The sequence below is a fragment of the Cynocephalus volans genome, chromosome 3, assembly GCF_027409185.1.
Source record: "Cynocephalus volans isolate mCynVol1 chromosome 3, mCynVol1.pri, whole genome shotgun sequence".
Lineage (NCBI taxonomy): Eukaryota > Metazoa > Chordata > Mammalia > Dermoptera > Cynocephalidae > Cynocephalus > Cynocephalus volans.
The window spans coordinates 63,952,058-63,972,628 of NC_084462.1; the positions used below are offsets into that span (position 1 = coordinate 63,952,058).

Here is a 20,571-nt window from a genome sequence, read left to right on the forward strand (position 1 = left end):
TCCGCACTTAAGAGATATAGACTGGCTGAATAGATCAAGAAACTAGACCCAACTGTGTGCTGCCTGCAAGAAACTCACTTCACCAGTAAAGATACACACAGACTAATAGTGAAGGGATGGAAAAAGATATTCCATGAAAATGGAAATCAAAAACAAGCAGGAATTGCCATACTTATATGAGATAAAATAGGCTTCAAACCAAGAACTATAAAAAGAGACAAAGAAGGACATTATACAATTATAAAAGGATCACTGCAGCAAGAAGATGTAACAATCATAAATATATATGCACCCAACAATGGGGCATGCAGATATATAAAGCATATTCTACATATGTTACACAATAATAGTTGGGGATTTTAACATGCCACTCTCAGCAATGAACAGACATCTAGACAAAAAATGAGCAGAGAAATATTGGACTTAAACAGCACTTTAGACCAAATTGACTTGCCAGACATGTACAGGACATTTTGTCCAACAAGCATAAAATATACATTCTTCTCATCAGCACACAGATTATTCTCCAGGGTAGACCACATGTTAGAACACAAAGTAAGTCTCCACAAATTTAAGAACACTGAAATAATATCAAGTATATTTTCAGATCACAATGGAATAAAATTAGAAATTAACAACAAACTTTGGAAACTATAAAAATATATGGAAATTAAACACCATGCTCCTGAACAACCTACAGGTTAAAGAAAAAATAAAGCAGGAAATAAAAAAATTCCTTGAAACAAATGAAAACACAAGCACAACTTACCAAAACTTATGGGATACTGAAAAAGTAGTACTAAGAGGAAAGCGTATTACAACAAATGCTTACTCAAAAGAATAGAAAGATTTCAAACAAACAACTTTATTTTACACTTCAAAGAACTAGAAAAACAGGAACAATCCAATGACAAAATTAGTAGATGGAAGGAAATAATTAATATCCGAGCACAGCTAAATGAAATAGAGACCAAAAAAAAAAAAATAATAATAATAATACAAAAGATCAACAAACAGAAAGTTAGTTTTGTGAGAAGATAAAAGACCCAAATAACAAAAATCAGAAATGAAAAAGACATTACAACTGATACCACAGAAATACAAAGAATCATTAGAGACTATTATGAACTATATGCCAACAAATTTGAAAATCTGAAGGAAATGGATAAATTTCTGGACACATACAATCTACCAAGATTGATCCAATAAGAAACAGAAAACCTGAACAGACCAATAATAAGCAATGAGATTGAAGCAGTAATCAGCAGCCTCCCAATAAAGAAAAGCCCAGATGGCTGAAATAAACCAGGCAGAGAAAGAGACATACTGCATGTCCTCACACATAAGTGGGAACTAAAAAATAAAATAAATAAAACAAGAGTGAGAGAGAAAGAATGAAACAAACACACACAATCAATCACAAAACAAATCAATCACAATAATATGTTGAACTTTCAAAAGGAGAGAACAGAACTGTGGTTACTAGAGGTAGGAAAGGGGGCTGCAGAGGAAGGGAGTTAGTGAGAAATTGGTTAATGTACAAATGTACTGGATGACGTAGAGAAAATGGATAAATTCCTAGAAAAATACAACCTACCAAGATTGTGCCAGAAAGAAACAGAAAGCCTGAACAGACCAATAACAAATAAAGAGAATGAAGAAGCAATCAAAAACCTCTCAACATAGAAAAACCCTGACCAGATGGCTGCATGACTGAATTCTACTAAACATTCAGAGATCAGTTAATAGCAATACTTATTAAACTCTTCCAAAAACAGACCTAGAGACAGTGTTTCCAAACACATTTTATGAGGCCAAAATTACCTTGATATTTATGTTAGACAGAAACATGAGGAAAAAAGAAAAAAAAAAACAAAAAACTAAAGGCCAATTTCTCTGATGAACATTGATTAAAAAAATCCTCAATAAAATATTAGTAAATCAATTCCAACAACATATCAAAAAGACAACAGATACATCATGACCAAGTGGGATTTATTCCCAGTATGCAACACTGATTTAACATATGCAAATCAATGTGATACATCACATTAAGAGAATAAAAAATAAAAAACGCACGATCGATCATCTCAATTGACACAGAAAAAGCATTTAACAAAGTCCAACATCCTTTCTAGATAAAAACTCTCATCAGATTAGGTATAGAAGGAATGTACCTCAACATAATATAGGCATTTGTGAAAAACCCACAGCTAACATGTAATCAATGGGGAAAAATTGAAAGCTTAGTATTAAGTAAGAAACTCAGTATAAAACTACAATAATCAAAATAACGTGGGACTGGCATGAAGACACACATATAGACCAATGGAACAGAACAGAGGGACAAATTATCAAAAAGACAAAAAATAACAAATGCTGGAGAAGATGTGGAGAAAAGGTAACACTTATACATTGTGGGAATGTAAATTAGTACAGCTCTTATGGAAAACAGTATGGAGGTTTGTCAAAAGACTAAAAATAGAACTACCATATGATCCAACAATCCCACTGCTGGGTACTTATTTTTTTTAAAAAAGGAAATTAGCACACTGAAGAGATATCTGCACCCCCACGTTTATTGCAACATTATTCACAGTAGCCAAGATACTGAATCAACCTAAGTGTCCACTGACAGATGAACAGATAAAGAAAATGTGGTATACATACACAATAGAATACTACTCAGCTGTGAAAAAGAATGTAATCCTGGGCCGAGCCCGTGGCGCACTCGGGAGAGTGCAGCACTGGGAGCGCGGCGACGCTCCCGCCGCGGGTTCGGATCCTATATAAGGATGGCTGGTGCACTCACTGGCTGAGTGCCGGTCACGAAAAAGACAAAATTAATTAATTAATTAATTAATTAATTTAAAAAAAAAAAAAGAATGTAATCCTATCATATGGGGCAACATGGATGATCCTGGTAGACATTATGTTAAGTGAAATAAGACCAGTGCAAAAAGATAAATAATGAATATTCTCAGTCATATGTGGGAAGTGAAAAAAGAAAAAAGAAAAATAAAGGTGAGCTTTCAGAAATAAAGAGTACAACTGTGGTTACTACAGACTGGGAAAGGTCAGGCAGGGGAAAGGGGATAGCGAGAGGTTGGTTAATTGAAACACAATTACAGCTAGAAAAGAAAAATAAGTTCTAGTGTTGTACAATAATGCTAGGCATCTGTAATTAACAATAATTTATTGTATGTTCTCAAATGGCTAGAAGCAATGAGCTCAAAGAAATGATACATTTTCGTGATGATGAATATGCTAATTACCCTGATTTGATCATCACATAGTGTATACATGTATTAAATATAAGTCTGTACCCCATAAATATGTACAATCAATACAAGTCAATAAAAAATAAGAATTTACAAATAAATACATAAATAAAAATAAAAATGTCTTCATGGAAAAAAAATAAAGAACAGAAAGCCAAGAAATAAGCCACACCACATATGGCCAAATCACTTTTGACAAGGGTGCCAAGACCATTCAATGGGGAAAAGATAACGTATGCTAGAAATTGCAATGGGAAAACTGGATAGCCACATGCGAAAGAATGAAGTTGAACCCTTACCTTACACCATATACAAAAATTAAATCAAAATGTATCCAAGATCTAAATGTAAGACCTAAAACTATAAAACTCTTAGAAGAAAACAGAAGGAAAAAACTTCATGACATTGGACTTGGCAATAATTTCTTGGATATGACACCAAGAGTACAGCCAACAAAAGAAAAAATATATAAATTGGACTACATCAAAATTAAAAACTTTTGTGCATCAAAGGACACTATCAACAGAATTGAAAAGACAACCCACAGAACGTGAGAAAATATTTGCAAATCAAATATCTGATAAGGGGGCCAGCCCCGTGGCTCACTCAAGAGAGTGTGGCGCTGGGAGCACCGAGGCCGCGGGTTCGGATCCTATATAAGGATGGCCGGTGAGCTCACTGGCTGAGCGTGGTGCGGACGACACCAAGCCAAGGGTTGCGATCCCCTTACCGGTTACAAAAAAATATATATATATATTTGATAAGGGGTTAATATCCAGAATATATAAAGAACTCCTACAAGAAAACAACCTTATTAAAAAACAGGCAAAGGACTTGAATAGGTATTTCTCCAAATATATATATATATAAATGGCCAAATAAGCACATGAAAAGATTCTCAATGTCACTAATCATTAGAGAAATGCAAATCAAAATGAAAATGGAATATCACTTCATACCCTTTAGGATGGTTATTATCAAAAAAACAGAAAATAAAAAGCATTGATTAGAATGTGGAGAAATCAGAACTTTGTGCATTGCTAGTGGGAATACAAAATAATGCAGCTGATAATGGAAAACAGTATTGCTCTCCTCAAAAAATTAAACATAGAATTACCATATAATCCAGCAATTCCACTTCTGGCTATAGAAGAATTAAAAGCAGGGACTCAAACACATATTTGTACACCCATTTCATAGCAGTATTATTCATAATAGCCAAAAGGAAGAAGCCACACAAGTGTCCTTCAACAAATGAATGGGTGAATAAAATGTATTGAGGGACCCCCCCCCCATAACCAGGCACACTGCCAGTGCCTCGGGGCCCACCCAGGGACCTGGGGCATGGAGCCAGGGACTAGACCCCCCCCCACACAACCAGGCACACTGCCACTGCCTCGGGGCCCGCCTGGGGTCCTGAGGTATGGAACCAGGGACCGGATGCCCCCCCCACAACCAAGCACACCACCAGCGCCAAGGAGCATGCCAAAAACATCACTTCCATGTCGGTGGCCTACCACAGCCACCACAATAACCATGGCTGCTGTGAAAGTGGCTAGACGTCACAACCACCACACAGATGGTCCGCAAGCCACTGGAGTGCACTGACACAAGAAGAGTCACCAGCAGAGACCAAAGAAAAGAAGAGGATGTCTATCTCCACAAAGCCTATCCCAAAGTGACAGAAGCAGCATCTGCTCTACGATAATACTGGGGGACCTGAACACACATCTCAGTATTGGACATATCATCTAGGCAACAAATCAACAGAGTAATCATTACTCTTTCAGAAGGAGAGAAGAAATCTAGGGTAATTAGAGGGGGAAGAGGGAAGGGAGAGGAAGGTGGGGAAAGTTTGGACAAGGGGCATAAAGAATAAGTATGACTTATAACAATATATAAGCTGGTAATATTGATTTGACCAACATACGTCAATGTTGAACTAAAAAAAATGTGTATAATCAATTATGATTCAATAAAAATTTTTTAAAAAACCTTTATAGAAAAAAGTTATAATCATTATATAAAAACATTTTTAAAGACCTAAATCAGTACAAAAACATTTAGTAGCATGTTCATAAATTAGCATATTTAATATAAAAAATAGCAATCTCTTCACCCGTCTGTATAGATTCGATGCAATTCCAGTACAAATTTTACAGTTTCTCTTTTAGTACAGAACTGAGCAAGCCAATTCTAAAATTTACAAAGATGTGGAAAAGAACCAAGCCAGTCCTAATAAAATATAAGATGAGAAAAAAAATAAGATGAGGGATTGTATCAGACACCAGAAATTATTATAAAGCTTTAATAATTAAAGCAGAGGATAAAATAAGTGACCACTGGACCTGAACAAAGAGCCCACAAACAGCCCCATGCACACTTGAAAACTTAGTTTATGTTAGAAAGCTTTGCAGACCAATAGGGAAAAATGGATTACTCAATAAAGTATGCTAGAACAATGGAATTCCATATTAAAAAAAAAAAAAAGAAATTGAATTCCTACCTCAAAACGTACAATGAAATCAATTCCAGATGAATACAGACTTTACTACTAAAGATAAACTACAAAATTTTAAAGAATATCTTATGATTCAGGATAAAAAATGATTCCTTAAATAGGAACAAAAGGGACAAATCACAAAGTTTGTTCAGTTCTACTATACTGCAATCAAGAATAAAGTTAATCAAGACATGACAGAGTGACAAGGCAAGACACAACGGATAAATGTACTTGAAATATATGCAACTGAAAAGAATAACTCTCTAGTAAAGATCATTCCTCAACACCAGTAAGAAAAAAAGATCCCAACAGAGAAATGGACAAAAATTTGAATAGGCACTTTACATGAAAAAAACCTGAATAGCTCATAAAAGTGAAAGGTTGCTCAGCCTTATTAATTGGGGAGAAGTAGAAAAACAAATTAAAACCATAAAGAGCTATCTTTCCACATCAACCAAATTTGCTACAATTAAGATATCAGAAAATATCACGTCAGTAAGATACACACCAACAAAAGGGACTTAGGCATGGCCAATTAAACATTTTCTCCGTGTCTCTGAACCTTAAACAAGTGATGAAAAACGTTGAGATAAATGAAGGTCAATTTATCCTAATAAAAATGGCAACATGCTTACCAAACTATTTCCATCAAAAGATCACTGCTGTGGCTCTTGTGACCTAGCCTTTGATGACTGACCATTTCCAAGCCTGGTCTCTAAACTCCCATTACTTATGCTCCCAATATCTTCCAAAAAATTCCATTTTGCTGAAGCTAGCCAGAATCAAATTCTACTTTTTAAACAAAAAAATCTTGACATATCAAGTTTCTCATCTAATAGAAAATTCCTAAAGGTTTCCATTTTGAGTACAATGTCACGATCCCTGGAAATTGAAAATTACTATCACATTTCTGTATTTCTGACTCTTCCTAAAAAATCTGCATGACAGCAAATGTCTTTATTTTAAGACTTGATTTGAATATTCACTCAGTGCAGAATGTTCATCAGGATCAAAATCAAGATAGCAAAAAGAGGTACCTAGCTCGTTCCCGAGCTGCATCCTCACGGGCTTTTTCCTTTTCTTGCCTCTGTTGTTCAATTCGGGCTTCTTGTTCTTTCCTCTTCATCAACAATTCTTCTACACGGGCCTGCCGTTCTGCCTCTAGAGCTCTCTTGCGTTCCTAATGTTAGAAATATTAATAAAGATATTAGAATTATGAGTACAATGAAAATGACTAAAGGTGACATACCTTTGACACAAACTTATACAAAGGCTCATGAAAAATCACGTACTATGAAAAACTACGCATGTATTGCAATATTTTTTTTGTACCAAAATAAACTCATACTACTTGTTATAACATGTCTGAACAGGATCTAGTTTGAGGCACTAAGAAGGATAAGACATCAGTTTGAAAAGAGCCCCCATCAGAGCAACATGAATTCTGCTAAAATTGAAGAACAAACATCAAATTTAAGGTGAAGCTTGGGTGCAAGAATGGTGGAATCATTCATGCTTTAGGAAAAATTACTGGGGACAATGTCCCAAACAAGTCAGCAGTTTACAAATGGATAACTGGTTTTAAGAAGAGATAAGATGATGTTGAAGATGAAGCCTGCAGCGGCAGACCATTCACATCCATTTGTGAGGAAAAAATTAATCTTGTTCATGCCCTAATTGAAGAGGTCCAACAATTAGCAGCAGAAACAATAGCCAATACCATAGACATCTCAATTGGTCCAGCTCACACAATTCTGACTGGAAAATTACAGTTCAGCAAATTTTCTGCTCAATGGGTGCCAAAACTTGTGCCCAGATGAGCTGCAGACAAGAGCAGAGCTTTCAATGGAAATTTTAAACAAATGGAATTAAGACCCTGAAGCATTTCTTCCAAGATTTGTCACAGGAAATGAAATGTGGCTTTACTAGTTATGATCCTGAAGACAAAGACAAGAGGTAGAAGTAAAGCAAAAGCAAGACTTATCAAGAGCAAAGTCATGGCAACAGTTTTTTGGGATGCTCAAGGCATTTTGCTCGTGGACCTTTTGGATGGCCAAAGAACAATAACCTATGTTTATTATGACAGTGTTTTGAGACATTTAGCCAAAGCTTCAGTATAAAAATGCCCAGGAAAACTTCACCAGAGAGTCCTTTACACCAGCACAAAGCTCCTCCTCACGCCTCTCATCAAACAAGGGCAATTTTGCAAGAGTTTCCATGGGAAATCATTACACATCCACCTTACTGTGATGATTTGGCTCCTTCTGACTTCTTTTTGTTTCCTAATCTTAAAAAATCTTTCAAGGGCATCCATTTCTCTTCAGTTAATAATGTAAAAAAGATTGTATTGACATGATAAATTCCTAGGGCCCTCAGTTCTTTAAGGATGGACTAAATACTGGTATCACTGCTTACAAAAGTATCTTGAACTTGGTGGAGCTTCTGTTGAAAAATAGTTTTTTTTTAAAATTTTTGTCTTTTAATTCCATTTTTTCACAGACTTTTTGAAGTCCCCTTCTATATTCAAGCCAAGTAGATCCCTGGCTTGCCACTAGGAACTGCTTCTCAGAATTTAAACAAAAATCAAACAGCAATGATATCTGGTTTTCATATGTCACTAATCAGTGTTATACATAATTATACCAATAAATGGTATTTTAAGCAAATATGCTACACATATTCTGTGGGACCCTAACACATACTTTCTGATTAACCACTTCTGAAGGCTTGTAGTTAATACATGGTTATAGAAATACCTGAACATGATGAAAAAAAAAACAAAACCATAATTAACACACTTTATTTCTGAACTAAGCTTTCATAATAGAATTAAGTGAAGAAAGCTTACGGGAAGAAGAAAGAGGCAATATAATACAGTACAGTGGATATGAGAGTGGGTACTGAATCAGTTTCCCTGGCTTTGTTTCCTGACCTCGTTATTCACTAGCTGCTTGACTCTGGTCTATTTAGTCACATTCTCTGTGCCTTTGTTTTCTGCAAGATAAATAACAATAATACATACGCAAACCACTAACCACAGATCTTGACAATTGCTATAGCGAATTATCAAAAATTAGTTATCATCATCATCATCAAGGCAGAAGACACTTCATTAAAATAAGGTAAATTTCAATATGAAATATTGGGTTCTGTGTATCTTTTTGCCCAGTAGCAGTTCTTTGATAGTTTTCACCACATTACACTTCTTTCAATCCATCCATGTTCCCAAGTAGCTCACACAACCTCTCCCTGGCCCCTCCTATTAATGATTAAAGGAATATGCTGATGTAGGCTCTAGTACCCACTACTTACATAGTCATTTCACCATAAACAGTTTCAGTTTATTGTTAGATCTAAATCACTAGAGTTTGGCCACAGTAAGGGCTCAGTAAAGAACAGCAGAAAAAAAATAAAGCAGTTTCTGTTCAGACAACACTGAAAAGAAATTCAAACATCTGATAGTTAACTGAGCTCACAATGGTAACTTCATCTCTACAACACACTCTACCTCAGGAAAAGAAAACCTTTTTAAAGAAATAAGCCAAAAAGATCCCTATTTCTTTCTTTCTTGAGGTGAGGTTGGGGGTGGTGGGGCCTATGAGTTCTGAGGGGGGAAGAACTGGGAATTGAAGGGAATGCACTGATTTCAGGAGGGTATATCTGGAAGATTACAGACTGTTGGACACATGCACTAGATTTTAAATATATTCTTTAGTGTCTGGCATACTATTTGTAAACTGGCATTAGCTATTTCTCATTACTAATCAAGAGTATTATGTGGAAACATGTTTAGATATGTAAGATTGCAAAAACTCTTAATACTAAAAACAATCAAATCTGGTACAGAAAATTTTCTCCTTTAAGAAAAATATAACCAAAAATACTTTCTCTTATAGTCAAATTTATCTAAAGTTAAAAAAAAAATCTGTATTATGTCTGAAACACATTCTTCACAATGAAATACAAAAGGCTTAGGCATTAAATATAAAGAACTAAAACAGACCTTTTCATTTCACATTTTATAAAACCAAAAGTTTATGGAATATAACTGCAAAAATTATAAGTTGGTCTTTAAAAGGAAATATATTAATATTATGTAAAAATAATTACTTTAATGTAGCCAAGTTGCAGAATCATAAATATGTCAACTTGCTGATTGTTTTCATGGATTTAAGATGTACTCCAACTTTGCATTAAGAGGTAATTGGACTTTGAAAATTATCTAACCTTTTAAGTTCTGTTTTTAATAAATAGAAAAGAGAATTGGTAACTATACAGTTAATGAATAAAAATTAGTAAGGTGAGCTAGCATTTTCCAATCTAAAATTTAAGTCCCTAAAACTAGGACTTTGTACCCCACAGAGCACCTTGCACAGGGCAGGGGTTTCCTAGAAATATGTTTAATATACGAAGCATAACTCTATAAAATAACATGCATTATGAGTCTATATACCTACAAACAATATAAACCTACAACAAATGATCTGGAAATATAACTTGAAAAGAACCTCTCAGACCCTCACATACTTCATAGGCAAAGGTGTACCTATGGCAGCCTAAGAAAGGATTCTGCAACCCCCTCTTTATGCCTACAATGCAAATGATCAGGGCAAAAAAACAAAGCTTTTAGAATTTCTAAAAAAACCAAGCTTAAAACTAACCAATCAATAATATACATAACAACAATGGCAATTGAGAATATATAAAGACAGCACTAAGTATTTCACTTACAAGAAACAAGGATCACAATTGCCTTTTAACAATTCATGGGAATGTTTCAAGAGTAAACATAAAGTAGATGGGGGGGTCTTTGAAATTCTATATAAAGTTAGGATCTTACTATTATTATTGTATTTACAGAATGTTTGGCATTAGTGCCTTACACAGCTAGAAATGACTACACATTTTTATATGTTGTATATTACCAGTGGATTTTTCTAACAATGTCAGTATATCTCAATTAAACTGATGTAGATAAGTTTTAAATTTTTCAGAAAATTAAATCCATCAGTAATTTCTACATTTCAAAAAAGAAAAATAATTCTGAAGTATAAAAACAATTTGGGGGGGAAGGGTCAAAACAATTTTTAAAGTGTTGGTAGGTACAGGAAATTCCTTACTACTTTCTAGTAAACTGTTTTCCTTTAAGCTTTAATGAATGTTCCAAATTGTGAAGCAAGACTCATCAGTTTTAAACTGGAAATAACTATTATATATCAAATCTTAAAATCTTCAAAATGCAGAGAAAGAAACCAAAGATGTCTATTTAAAAATATACAATAATACTCATATATTTCTCCCTACAACTCAGCTAAGAAATCACCTTTTTCAGAGAATTTTCCCTGACATTCTCCTCCTATAAATAGAGTTAATTATGACCTCCTCTGTGGTAGGTACCTCTGTACCTTGTACATACTTTAATTACACTCTTTCATATGAAACTGTAATTTATTATTTACCATAAAGCAAGGATCATGTCTTATTTATCGCTCAGTTATTAATGCCTAATAGTTGCTGAAAAGTAATACATAACTTACAAAACATGACTTTTTATAAAATGGTCCTGCTATAGAGAAACAGACAGCAATAATGCTAAAGAGAAGGCTAAAATTAAAAATTCAAATATCATATTACTTTACTCATTCATTTAAGGGTATAAGTTAATAGAGAATTAACTTATAAATAATAAAATAAAAATATTTGCTGATTCTTGGACAGGAAAAGCTAAAATTCCTCCAATAGGAGCATTCTGTATTTTTAAACTTAGGTTAGCTTGGTCCTCATTAAGGTAAGACATTGGACTCAAATCAAATAGAAGAGATCAAAGATGAATATGGAAATGCCTGCTAATGTCCACAAATACCAAAAAGTAATCAATAACCTTAAAAATGTATTCATATTTTAATTTTCTAAAACCACCAGTGAAGAAACATGATTAATAACTTCCATAATTTTTAACATAACAACAAAGCTTTTCATGATCTGCTCTCTAACTCTACATGCAGTGCTCTCCCACACTATGTCATTTGTACTAGTCTCATTTTTAAAAACTTAGTTGAAGTATCTCCTCCAGGAAACTTTTCCTGACTTTCTCATGTCCTCTCTCTCCTTTGTGTGACTGAGAATGCCTTTACTATAGCACTTATCCTGATGGGTTAAATTTATTTATGTATATGTCTCCATGTGAACATATTACTTGTAGTAACTCAATAACATGATCATTGAATGAATGAACAAGTAAATATTAGTCATAATAGATATAGTATGTCTGCATTTATATTTGAACACTGCAAAATTTATCTACATCAAAAATGTCAAGTCCTAAAAGAGTCTATGGGCAAGGAATTTTACTGAGAAAGATCTAAAATAGATTAGAAAACGGCAGTACAGTTTATGCTCTAATCTTTCTTCCAATCCTGAAAACGGGAGCTAACCTAGGGTTTGCAGCAGAGGTTAAAAGCTAAATAATTATAATCTGGTGATACTGCCCAATAAATGATAGGTACTCCTTGTCATAAGCATAAAGATTACCCAATTCTTTAAGGCTATATATACTGGCTCAAGAACAATCCTTTTTTACTGGGGGAGAGGAGCATATTCTTACCAAACCCAACTAGAAAAGAATAGATGACAATCATTCCAGAGCAATTTAATCCTTCACCTGGTTGCTGCTAGAGACTCTATTTCTATGACTGCAGTCAACTGACTAATCATTGATTACCTTATCAAAGAGAGAAAACACTGTCTTTTGGCAATCAGATTTCATGTTTCCAAACAGTGCTGTATTAAACCATGCACCCTTAGAAACAAAGACTAGGTATTACTTCTTTTTGGATCCTCAGCACCTAGTTCAGAGCTTAGCACATAACAGGTGCTCAATAAATGTTTACTGAATAAAAACCTACCTGCACAGCTTCATCACGTGCTTGCTTTTCTTCCTGTCTTCTCTGACGTTCTTCCTGTAACTCATTAAGCCTCTGCTCATATTCCTTCAATTTTGATAAAACATCATGGCGTTTATTCTGGGCTTCAAGGGTATTTATAAAGGCAATTTCATTTACCTTCCAATAACAACAAAGAAAGTGAGATTCAAATCAAGTTAATTCTTGGGCACATCACATAAATAAGAAATTTAACAAGTTTTTATATAGTAACTTAAAACAGTGATAAGGCACAGAACAAAAAAAATAAATGACATATAACTCTTTTAATATTTACCTCAGAATGGAAAATAATCCAGTGTATATAACAAATCCACAGGCCTTAGTAAAAACTGATTTAGAGGTCTGCTACTGAAAATATTTTAAAGTCAAGAACAATTTAAGATTCTCACTGAGTCCATCTTACAAAGTTCTACCTGTGTAACCATCATTATAATTTGCAACCATATATTACCCCAACATTTAAATAGGTATGTTTATGTTATTCTAATAAGTTTGAGAGGTCAAAGCTTATAGTAAACAACGAATCTTTTTTTTTCAAAATATATTAAATAAGTGACAATTAGGTACAAGGTAGTGCATTATGTACTGCATCCTCAACTTCACATGTATCGACTCTTAACAGCCAAGTTTTGTTAGAGAATACAGATTTTATGAGCAAAGTATAGCTAACGATAAAGTTCGAAAAACCAGTTGGGATCAAATCTTTCAATTTTGAAAGCCAGAGGGAGGGTATGCTGGAATAAAAATGGTAGAATGTATACAGGGAATTGAACACTGGAGCTGACTATCTGTGACAAAAGCACAGACGCCATGAATCCATACTGGATGGAATAAAACCTATCTCAAGATATTTTAGAAATAAGAAAGTTTAAATATAATTCTAACCATGCTTTCCCAACCTCCATGCCATGAGGCCACTTTAATAAGTATTTTTATAAGTAGATTAATCATATGGATTAATTAATCATCTTTCCAAACTGTACTGGAAGTATAAAACAAACAAGTATGTTCAAGGAAAATTTATTTATACTATTTCAGGGCTCACATGTTAATTAAGCATAATCAGGATGAAAGAAAAAGAAATGGGATCTAATACACTAAGCAAAATAAATAAAACAAAATTCAGGGGGAAGTGAGTATGCAAAAGTCAGATACAAAACCCAATCTGGAAGAAAACATAACCCCAAAATAGGAGAAAATTACCTAGGCAAACTTTGTAACACTGAAGAAGTTAACAAGAACACAAATTTAAAGGAGCAAGATGATAAAACAATATAATGGTAAAATAAAGGATGATTAGAGAGCTAAGGAAACAAACTGAGGACAAAGGAAACACTATCACAGAATTCATTAAATTAGAAAAAGCAGGGAACAGAACAAAGACAGTAAAAACCCAATTTATTAATAGAGGAAAGGCTTGTGATAATCCCAGTTAATACAGATTTTTAAAATAAAAATCAATGGATAAATAATAAGCCTTGAATACGGAGAACAAGTCAAGATGACCTAATATAAAGATAAAGATAAATAATACCTATGCAGTTAAAAAAGGCAACAGAAAATATTCCAACATAAAATACAGGAAATGTTACCAGGAAAAAAAGGAACAAATCAAAGATTAAAAAAGCTTACATTATTTCATAAAAAACTGACTCAGAAGATCAAATTAAGAATATCCTTACTAAATCATAAAACATTAAGGAAGAATAATAAAATTTTAAGCTTTCAAGTAGTAAATGCAAGCCAACTATAAGAAAGAAAAAATACAGTGCGGCCTCAAGCTTACCCAAAGAAATAGTTAATAATAGAAGACAACAGAATAATGCCTACAAAGTTCTGAAGGAAAGATATTGTGAATCATGAATCTGGTCTCTGGCCAAGATATAATTTAGGTAAAAATGTCATAAGCCTGAAATATGCTAGAACTCAAGGAACAAAGCACCTATGAGCTATCCCTGAAAAAAGTTACTTGGTCCAGAAAACCAAGATAAATCAAAACAAAGAACTCATGAATGGAGAATTGGTAAGCATTGATTTTATTTATATATGCAAGGAAAACTAAACTGAGGAATTTACAGTTACAGAGCAAAATGTAAATGTGATAAACTTTAACAATGTAAAACTAATAAAACTATGAAAAATTATTGAAGGGCGATTACAAAGATGGAAGGAAATAGGAATGCTAATTTTCTCATCTTTTAAGTAGGGATTCCCTCAGAATTATCCACAATTAAAAGGAGGTTGAAAAAATATAGTAATTCCATCCTCTCAATATGTTTCTTAATCTTCTATAACCTTAAAAATATCTTATGGTAAATAATCCCTCTCGTGATAAAGAAACATTTATTACAAACTCAACAATTTCTTCCATTTTACTTCCATTTCAATTCTTTCATTTAAAATGGAACTAAAAGAGACATTCATATGTCTTTTAAGAAGTATCAAGTATAGCATAATTATATTTTATAAAATTATCTATTCATGCAATTTGAACATAATTCTGGAGATATTTCTAGAACAGTGTTTTGCGTGATGTTAATGGTGGCTATCACTGAGATTTTTAGTTTCTTTTGCTATATTACTGGAATTCTTTTAAAAGAAAATGAATCATTTTTAAAAATAATAATATGACTGTTATTCTAAATATAAAATATTAATAATACATTTATACAATGCTTGAAGACAATGGAAAGTCCTTGAAGGTTTTTAAGCTGAGAGGTAATCCAATAATGTCCTTCAGAAAGATCAATTTGGAGGCAGCAGGAGCAAAAGATAAGAGTATCAACTGCAAATATTTAGGAGGGTGATAAAAATAAACTGGTGGCAGCTACAATGAAAAGCAAAACACATGAGTGGCTACAAAGTTACAGAACTATAGTTAGATATATACATGGGACCTCAAAGAAGAAGTCACAAAAATCTAGCTTATCTTTGTGCCTTAAACACAAAAAGTGGTCCAAAAAAAACCATAAAAACCAAAAAAAAACCCAGTGAATTGAAGTAAATGAATACAAGTATTTCGAGTCTGAGTTAATGGTAGACTAATAATGATAATCATCATCCGAAATATGAATTTCAGGAAAAGCAGATGGTGAACTGATGAGTTCTACTGAATACAACCACCAAGCAATAAGCAACTGAATCTAGAGTTGGTTGAGAGGGTGAGGCTAAATATTCAAATTTAGGAATCACTGCAGAGAGGATAGTTGAAGCAATGATAGTGGTTATGATACTAATGGAAAAGAATAAGTGAAGTAAACTGAAAGTAGTTATATTTAACCAACAAAAGAAAGAATGAAATATAGAAAAGGACTGGTTAGAGAGGTGGAACAAAAATCAAGACAGCACAGAAGAAAGTATTCTATAAAAAGGTGCCTGACAGTGTCCATATTAAGAGATTCAGAAATGGCTTTTAAACTTAGTGACAGCAGAGTAATATTCTCAAAGCAGAGAGAGAAAATGACATTACAAGGAATTAAGAAAGACATGGTTGTAAGATAATAGACTAGAAATGAGCTCAGACTACTGTTTCTAAGGAATCTGGTGATTTACAAAAGAATAGAATAGGTAATGTATAGAACAGAAGTACGAAAGTAGGCAATCTAGAGGAAGAAAGCAACGAAGCAGGCACAAGAAGATAACTGATGAAAAAAATTCTAAGAGCAGGCAAGAGGACATAAATTGGATCCACAGCACAAAGAAAAAGGCTCCTACCATAAATACAAAAATGTATCTCTTCCTCAAAACTGGAATAAAATAAACTATAACTAAAAGTAGATATGTTGCAAATAAAAATGAATCAATGAGACCATTAAAAAACTAAAAATATTATTAAATAATGGACAGCAATCTAAAATAAAATCAGGTTCTAATTAACTCTGGCTGCAATATTAGTCATTATCAACTAAATACTAGATGACTTATTTTCAATCGTCTGTCTACTCAAGAAAGAACTAAGGAATTTGAAATGACTATTAATTCATTCCAAGGACTCAGGAAAAGCATATATAGAAACATATAAGTCACAGCTTGATGATATAACAAAACTGAAATAAATATATTTGATATATTTCTCAAGGAAAGTACACTCCTAGGGGGATTTAAATATATTTTTTAAAATAAGAAAAAAATCACTGGATTAGTAGTACTTTTTAATTAGTATCAGAACAATAGAAATGCTTTAGGGACTTAAGGAAAAATTAAGAAGTTTAAAACAAATATGATGTATTCTTCTACAATTCCACAATTTATATTTTAGATGTTGATTATCATTAGTCTACCATTAACCCAGACTTGAAAAACTTGTATTCATTTACTTCAAATCACTGTTTTTTTGTTTTTGTGGGTTTTTTAGACCACTTTTTGTGTTTAAGGCACAAAAATAAGCTAGACTTTTGTGACTTCTTCTTTGGGGTCCCATGTATATATCTAACCATAGTTCTATAACTCTGTAGTTACTCATGTGTTTTCCCTTTCATTGTAGCTGCCACCAGTTTATTTTTATCGCCCCCCCTAAATATTTGCAATGATATTCTTACCTCTTGTCCCTGCTAATATTTTAATAAGTGCTTATGTTATACCAGAGATGGCACTATCTGCTTCACAACATGCATAATCTAATATAATCCTTCCAGCAATAGAAATGTAGCAAAGATTATTCCTATTTTAAAGATAATCAAAAAAGTTCAGAAAGGTAAAATAGTACATAAGGACATTCACCTATTAAGTGGTAGTCAGAACCTAAATCCAAGTTTATGTAACCCCAAAGACTTCAGTCTTCACTATCATGATAAAAAATTACTTTTTAATAAGGAGCAACCTTTTGATATATGGGAAACCCAAATTTCCTGATCAAAGAAATCAAACGGAGGTCTTGTGGGAAAAAAAAAAGATGCCTAGGCCCCACTCTAGCATTACTCAATAAGACCCTGCAAAGAAAAAGCTTGGGAATCTCTGTCTTTCTAACAAAACCTCAGATAACTATTATGATCAAGCAAGACAGAAATTTGGCATATGACAAAACCAGAGGCATAAAGAAGTTTTGTCTCATAAAGTAGAATGTCTGAGCAAGGAAGTAAATGACAATGTTTCACACAAACATTTCTGATATTTACGTCATCCCATTAGGAACAATTTGCTATGAGTCAAATGTGTCCCCCAAAAGTTCATGTGTTGGAAACTTGATCCCCACTGTAACAGTGTTAAGAGGGTGGAAAAATCCAACTATTATATTTGAAAGGAGGGGCTTTTGAGAAGTGACTGGATCATAAAAACTGTGCCCTCATGAATGGATTAATCCATTCATGGAATAATGAGTTATGGGTGTGAACTTATGGCTTTATAAGGAGCACAGGACAGAGCTCTTGCAATTTCTGGCCATGGGATACCCTGCATTGCTATAGAGTCAACACCCATGAGGAGGCCCCCACTAGATGCATTCCTTGGATGGTGGACTTCCCAGCATCCAAAACTGTAAGAAATAAATTTTATTTCTATTTAAATTACCCAGTTTCAGGTAGTGTTATAAGCAACAAAAATGGACTAATACATAATTCAATCATCAATTTTTTAAGTGGATGAAAAAACAAGAAAAAACTACAGTGACTATTTTCCCTGTAGATGTAATACATTTCCAGACAGGATTTTGTAAACTGTTGAATAGAAAGCAATGAAAATTAAAAGAACCAATAGGGCAGCAATTGGTAGCAAGAACTTAAAGTAGTATTTCATATAAGCAAGAATTTTAGTACAGACTCTCAATTATTAAGAATTAAAAGAACTACAAATGACAGGTGATATCTTCATGTAAAGATATCCAGTAGTTGACCACCCATCTCCATGAAAATTATTTTGACTGTGATTTGGGTTAATATTGGGTTAATATGCTTATAGGAGTCCCTTCAGCTTAATAAAATTTTAATGAAAGTAGGTTAAGCAATCAGACAAGTCAAAATTCATACGAGTCATATGGGGAAAAAAACAAAAACAAAAAACCACCCAACATGAGAATACAAAATCAATTTTACAGTGGTAAAATTAGTGGCTTTGGAACAAAAAAGACCTGGATTTATGTTCTAGCTGTGTGACTATCAGTACTGTGCCTTCAGATTCCCCCCCCCCCAAAAAATATAAAGATAAAAATAATAATAATACATAGGTGAAAACTTACACTTCTACCCATGATGAAACAAACTGGCAAATATACAAAATATATGAAATTCAACTAATGCAATACACCATATTAATAGAAAAAATGACAAAAACCACAGTGTTATAGGTATGGATGGAAAAAAAGCATTTGAGAAAATCCAACATCATTTCATAATAAAAACACTCAACAAACTAGAAGTTAAACAGGTCCTCACTCGTAAACGGGAGCTAAAAAATCAAACAAACAAAACAAACAAATAAAAAAGAAAGAAAGAAAAAAAGAAAGATACAACCATCACAATAATTCATTGAACTTCCAAAAGGAGATAACAGAACTGAGGCCAACACAGATGGGAAAAGGGGAGAGGGGAGAGTGAGAAATTGGTAAAGGGCCACCAAAAATGATTACAATGTGTAAGGCTGAATATAGTCATTATCCTGATTTGAGCATTACACATTGCACACAGGTATTGATATTCAATGCTGTACCCCACAGATAAATGAAATATATGAAAACACCTAACATCATACCAATGAAAGAATAAATACCTTCCACAAAGATCAGGAATAAGAAAAGAATGCCCACCCTCATCACTTCTATTCAACTATGTACTACAGCTTCTAGCCAGAGTAATTAGGCAAGAAAAATACATCAAAGGCACCCAACAGGAAAGGAAGAAGTGAAGCTATCTCTATTTGCTAATGACAAAAACTTGTTTATAGAAAGTCCTAAAGAATCCACTAAAAAGCTATTGAAACTAAAGAAAGAGTACAAACAAGACTGCAAAATACAAAATCAATCTACAAAAATTCATACTACAATAAAAAGTTCATTGAAAAATAGAATTAAAAGATAATATGAATCTTTTCATGAACTTTTTGAAGTACATTTGTATTTCTATACACTAGCAATGAACAATCCAAAAATGAAATGAAGATAACAATTCCATTTAAAATTGCATCAAAAAGAATACAATATTTAGAAATAAATTTAAACAAGAAAGTGAAAGACTATACACTGAAAACAGCAAGACTGAAAGAAATTAAAGAAGATCTAAATAAATGAAAAGACAGTCCATGTTCATGGACTGAAAAACATAGTATTGGTAAGATTGCAATATTACCCAAAGGGATATAAAGATTCAATGCAATACCCAAAAAATGCCAATGGACTTTTCTGCTGATATGGAAAAGCAATCCTCAAATTCATATGAAATTGCAATGTACCCTGAATAGCTGAAATAATATTGAAAAAAAAAAAAGAAAAAGTTGGAAGACTCACTGTTCCCATTTCAAAGCTTACTGAAGATCTACAGTAATAAAAACACAGTGTGGTATTGTATAAAAATAGATATATAAACAAATGGACTAAAATGAAGAGGACAAAAATAAAACTGTACACCTACAGCAAATTAATTTTCAACAAGTGTACTAATACCATTTGATAGTCTCTTCAACAAATGATTCTGGTACAAATGGATATCTTCATTCAAAAGAATGAAGTTGAACCCCTATCTCATACCATACACGAAAACTAACTCAAAATGTCCCAATGACCTAAATCTAAAAGCTAAAACAATAAAAGTCTTAGAAGAAAACACAAAGGCAAATTTTCATGACCCTGATTTTTGGCAATGATTTCTTAGCACCAAAGGCACAAGCAATAAAACAAAAGATAAATAAATTTGATATT

At 33.2% G+C, this 20,571-nt stretch overlaps 1 protein-coding gene across 6 annotated transcripts in view; it reads right to left on the reverse strand.

The window, feature by feature from the left end:
- Positions 1-20,571, reverse strand: part of SCAPER (S-phase cyclin A associated protein in the ER) — a 491,674-nt gene that overhangs the window by 324,908 nt on the left and 146,195 nt on the right. For all 6 annotated transcript variants that reach the window (XM_063090894.1, XM_063090891.1, XM_063090893.1 and 3 more), the window contains 2 exons: positions 12,690-12,845; positions 6,822-6,964 (listed from right to left, as the gene is read on the reverse strand). In XM_063090894.1, coding sequence (XP_062946964.1) covers positions 6,822-6,964; positions 12,690-12,845 — 299 coding nt within the window. The remainder of the gene's footprint in view (positions 1-6,821; positions 6,965-12,689; positions 12,846-20,571) is intronic.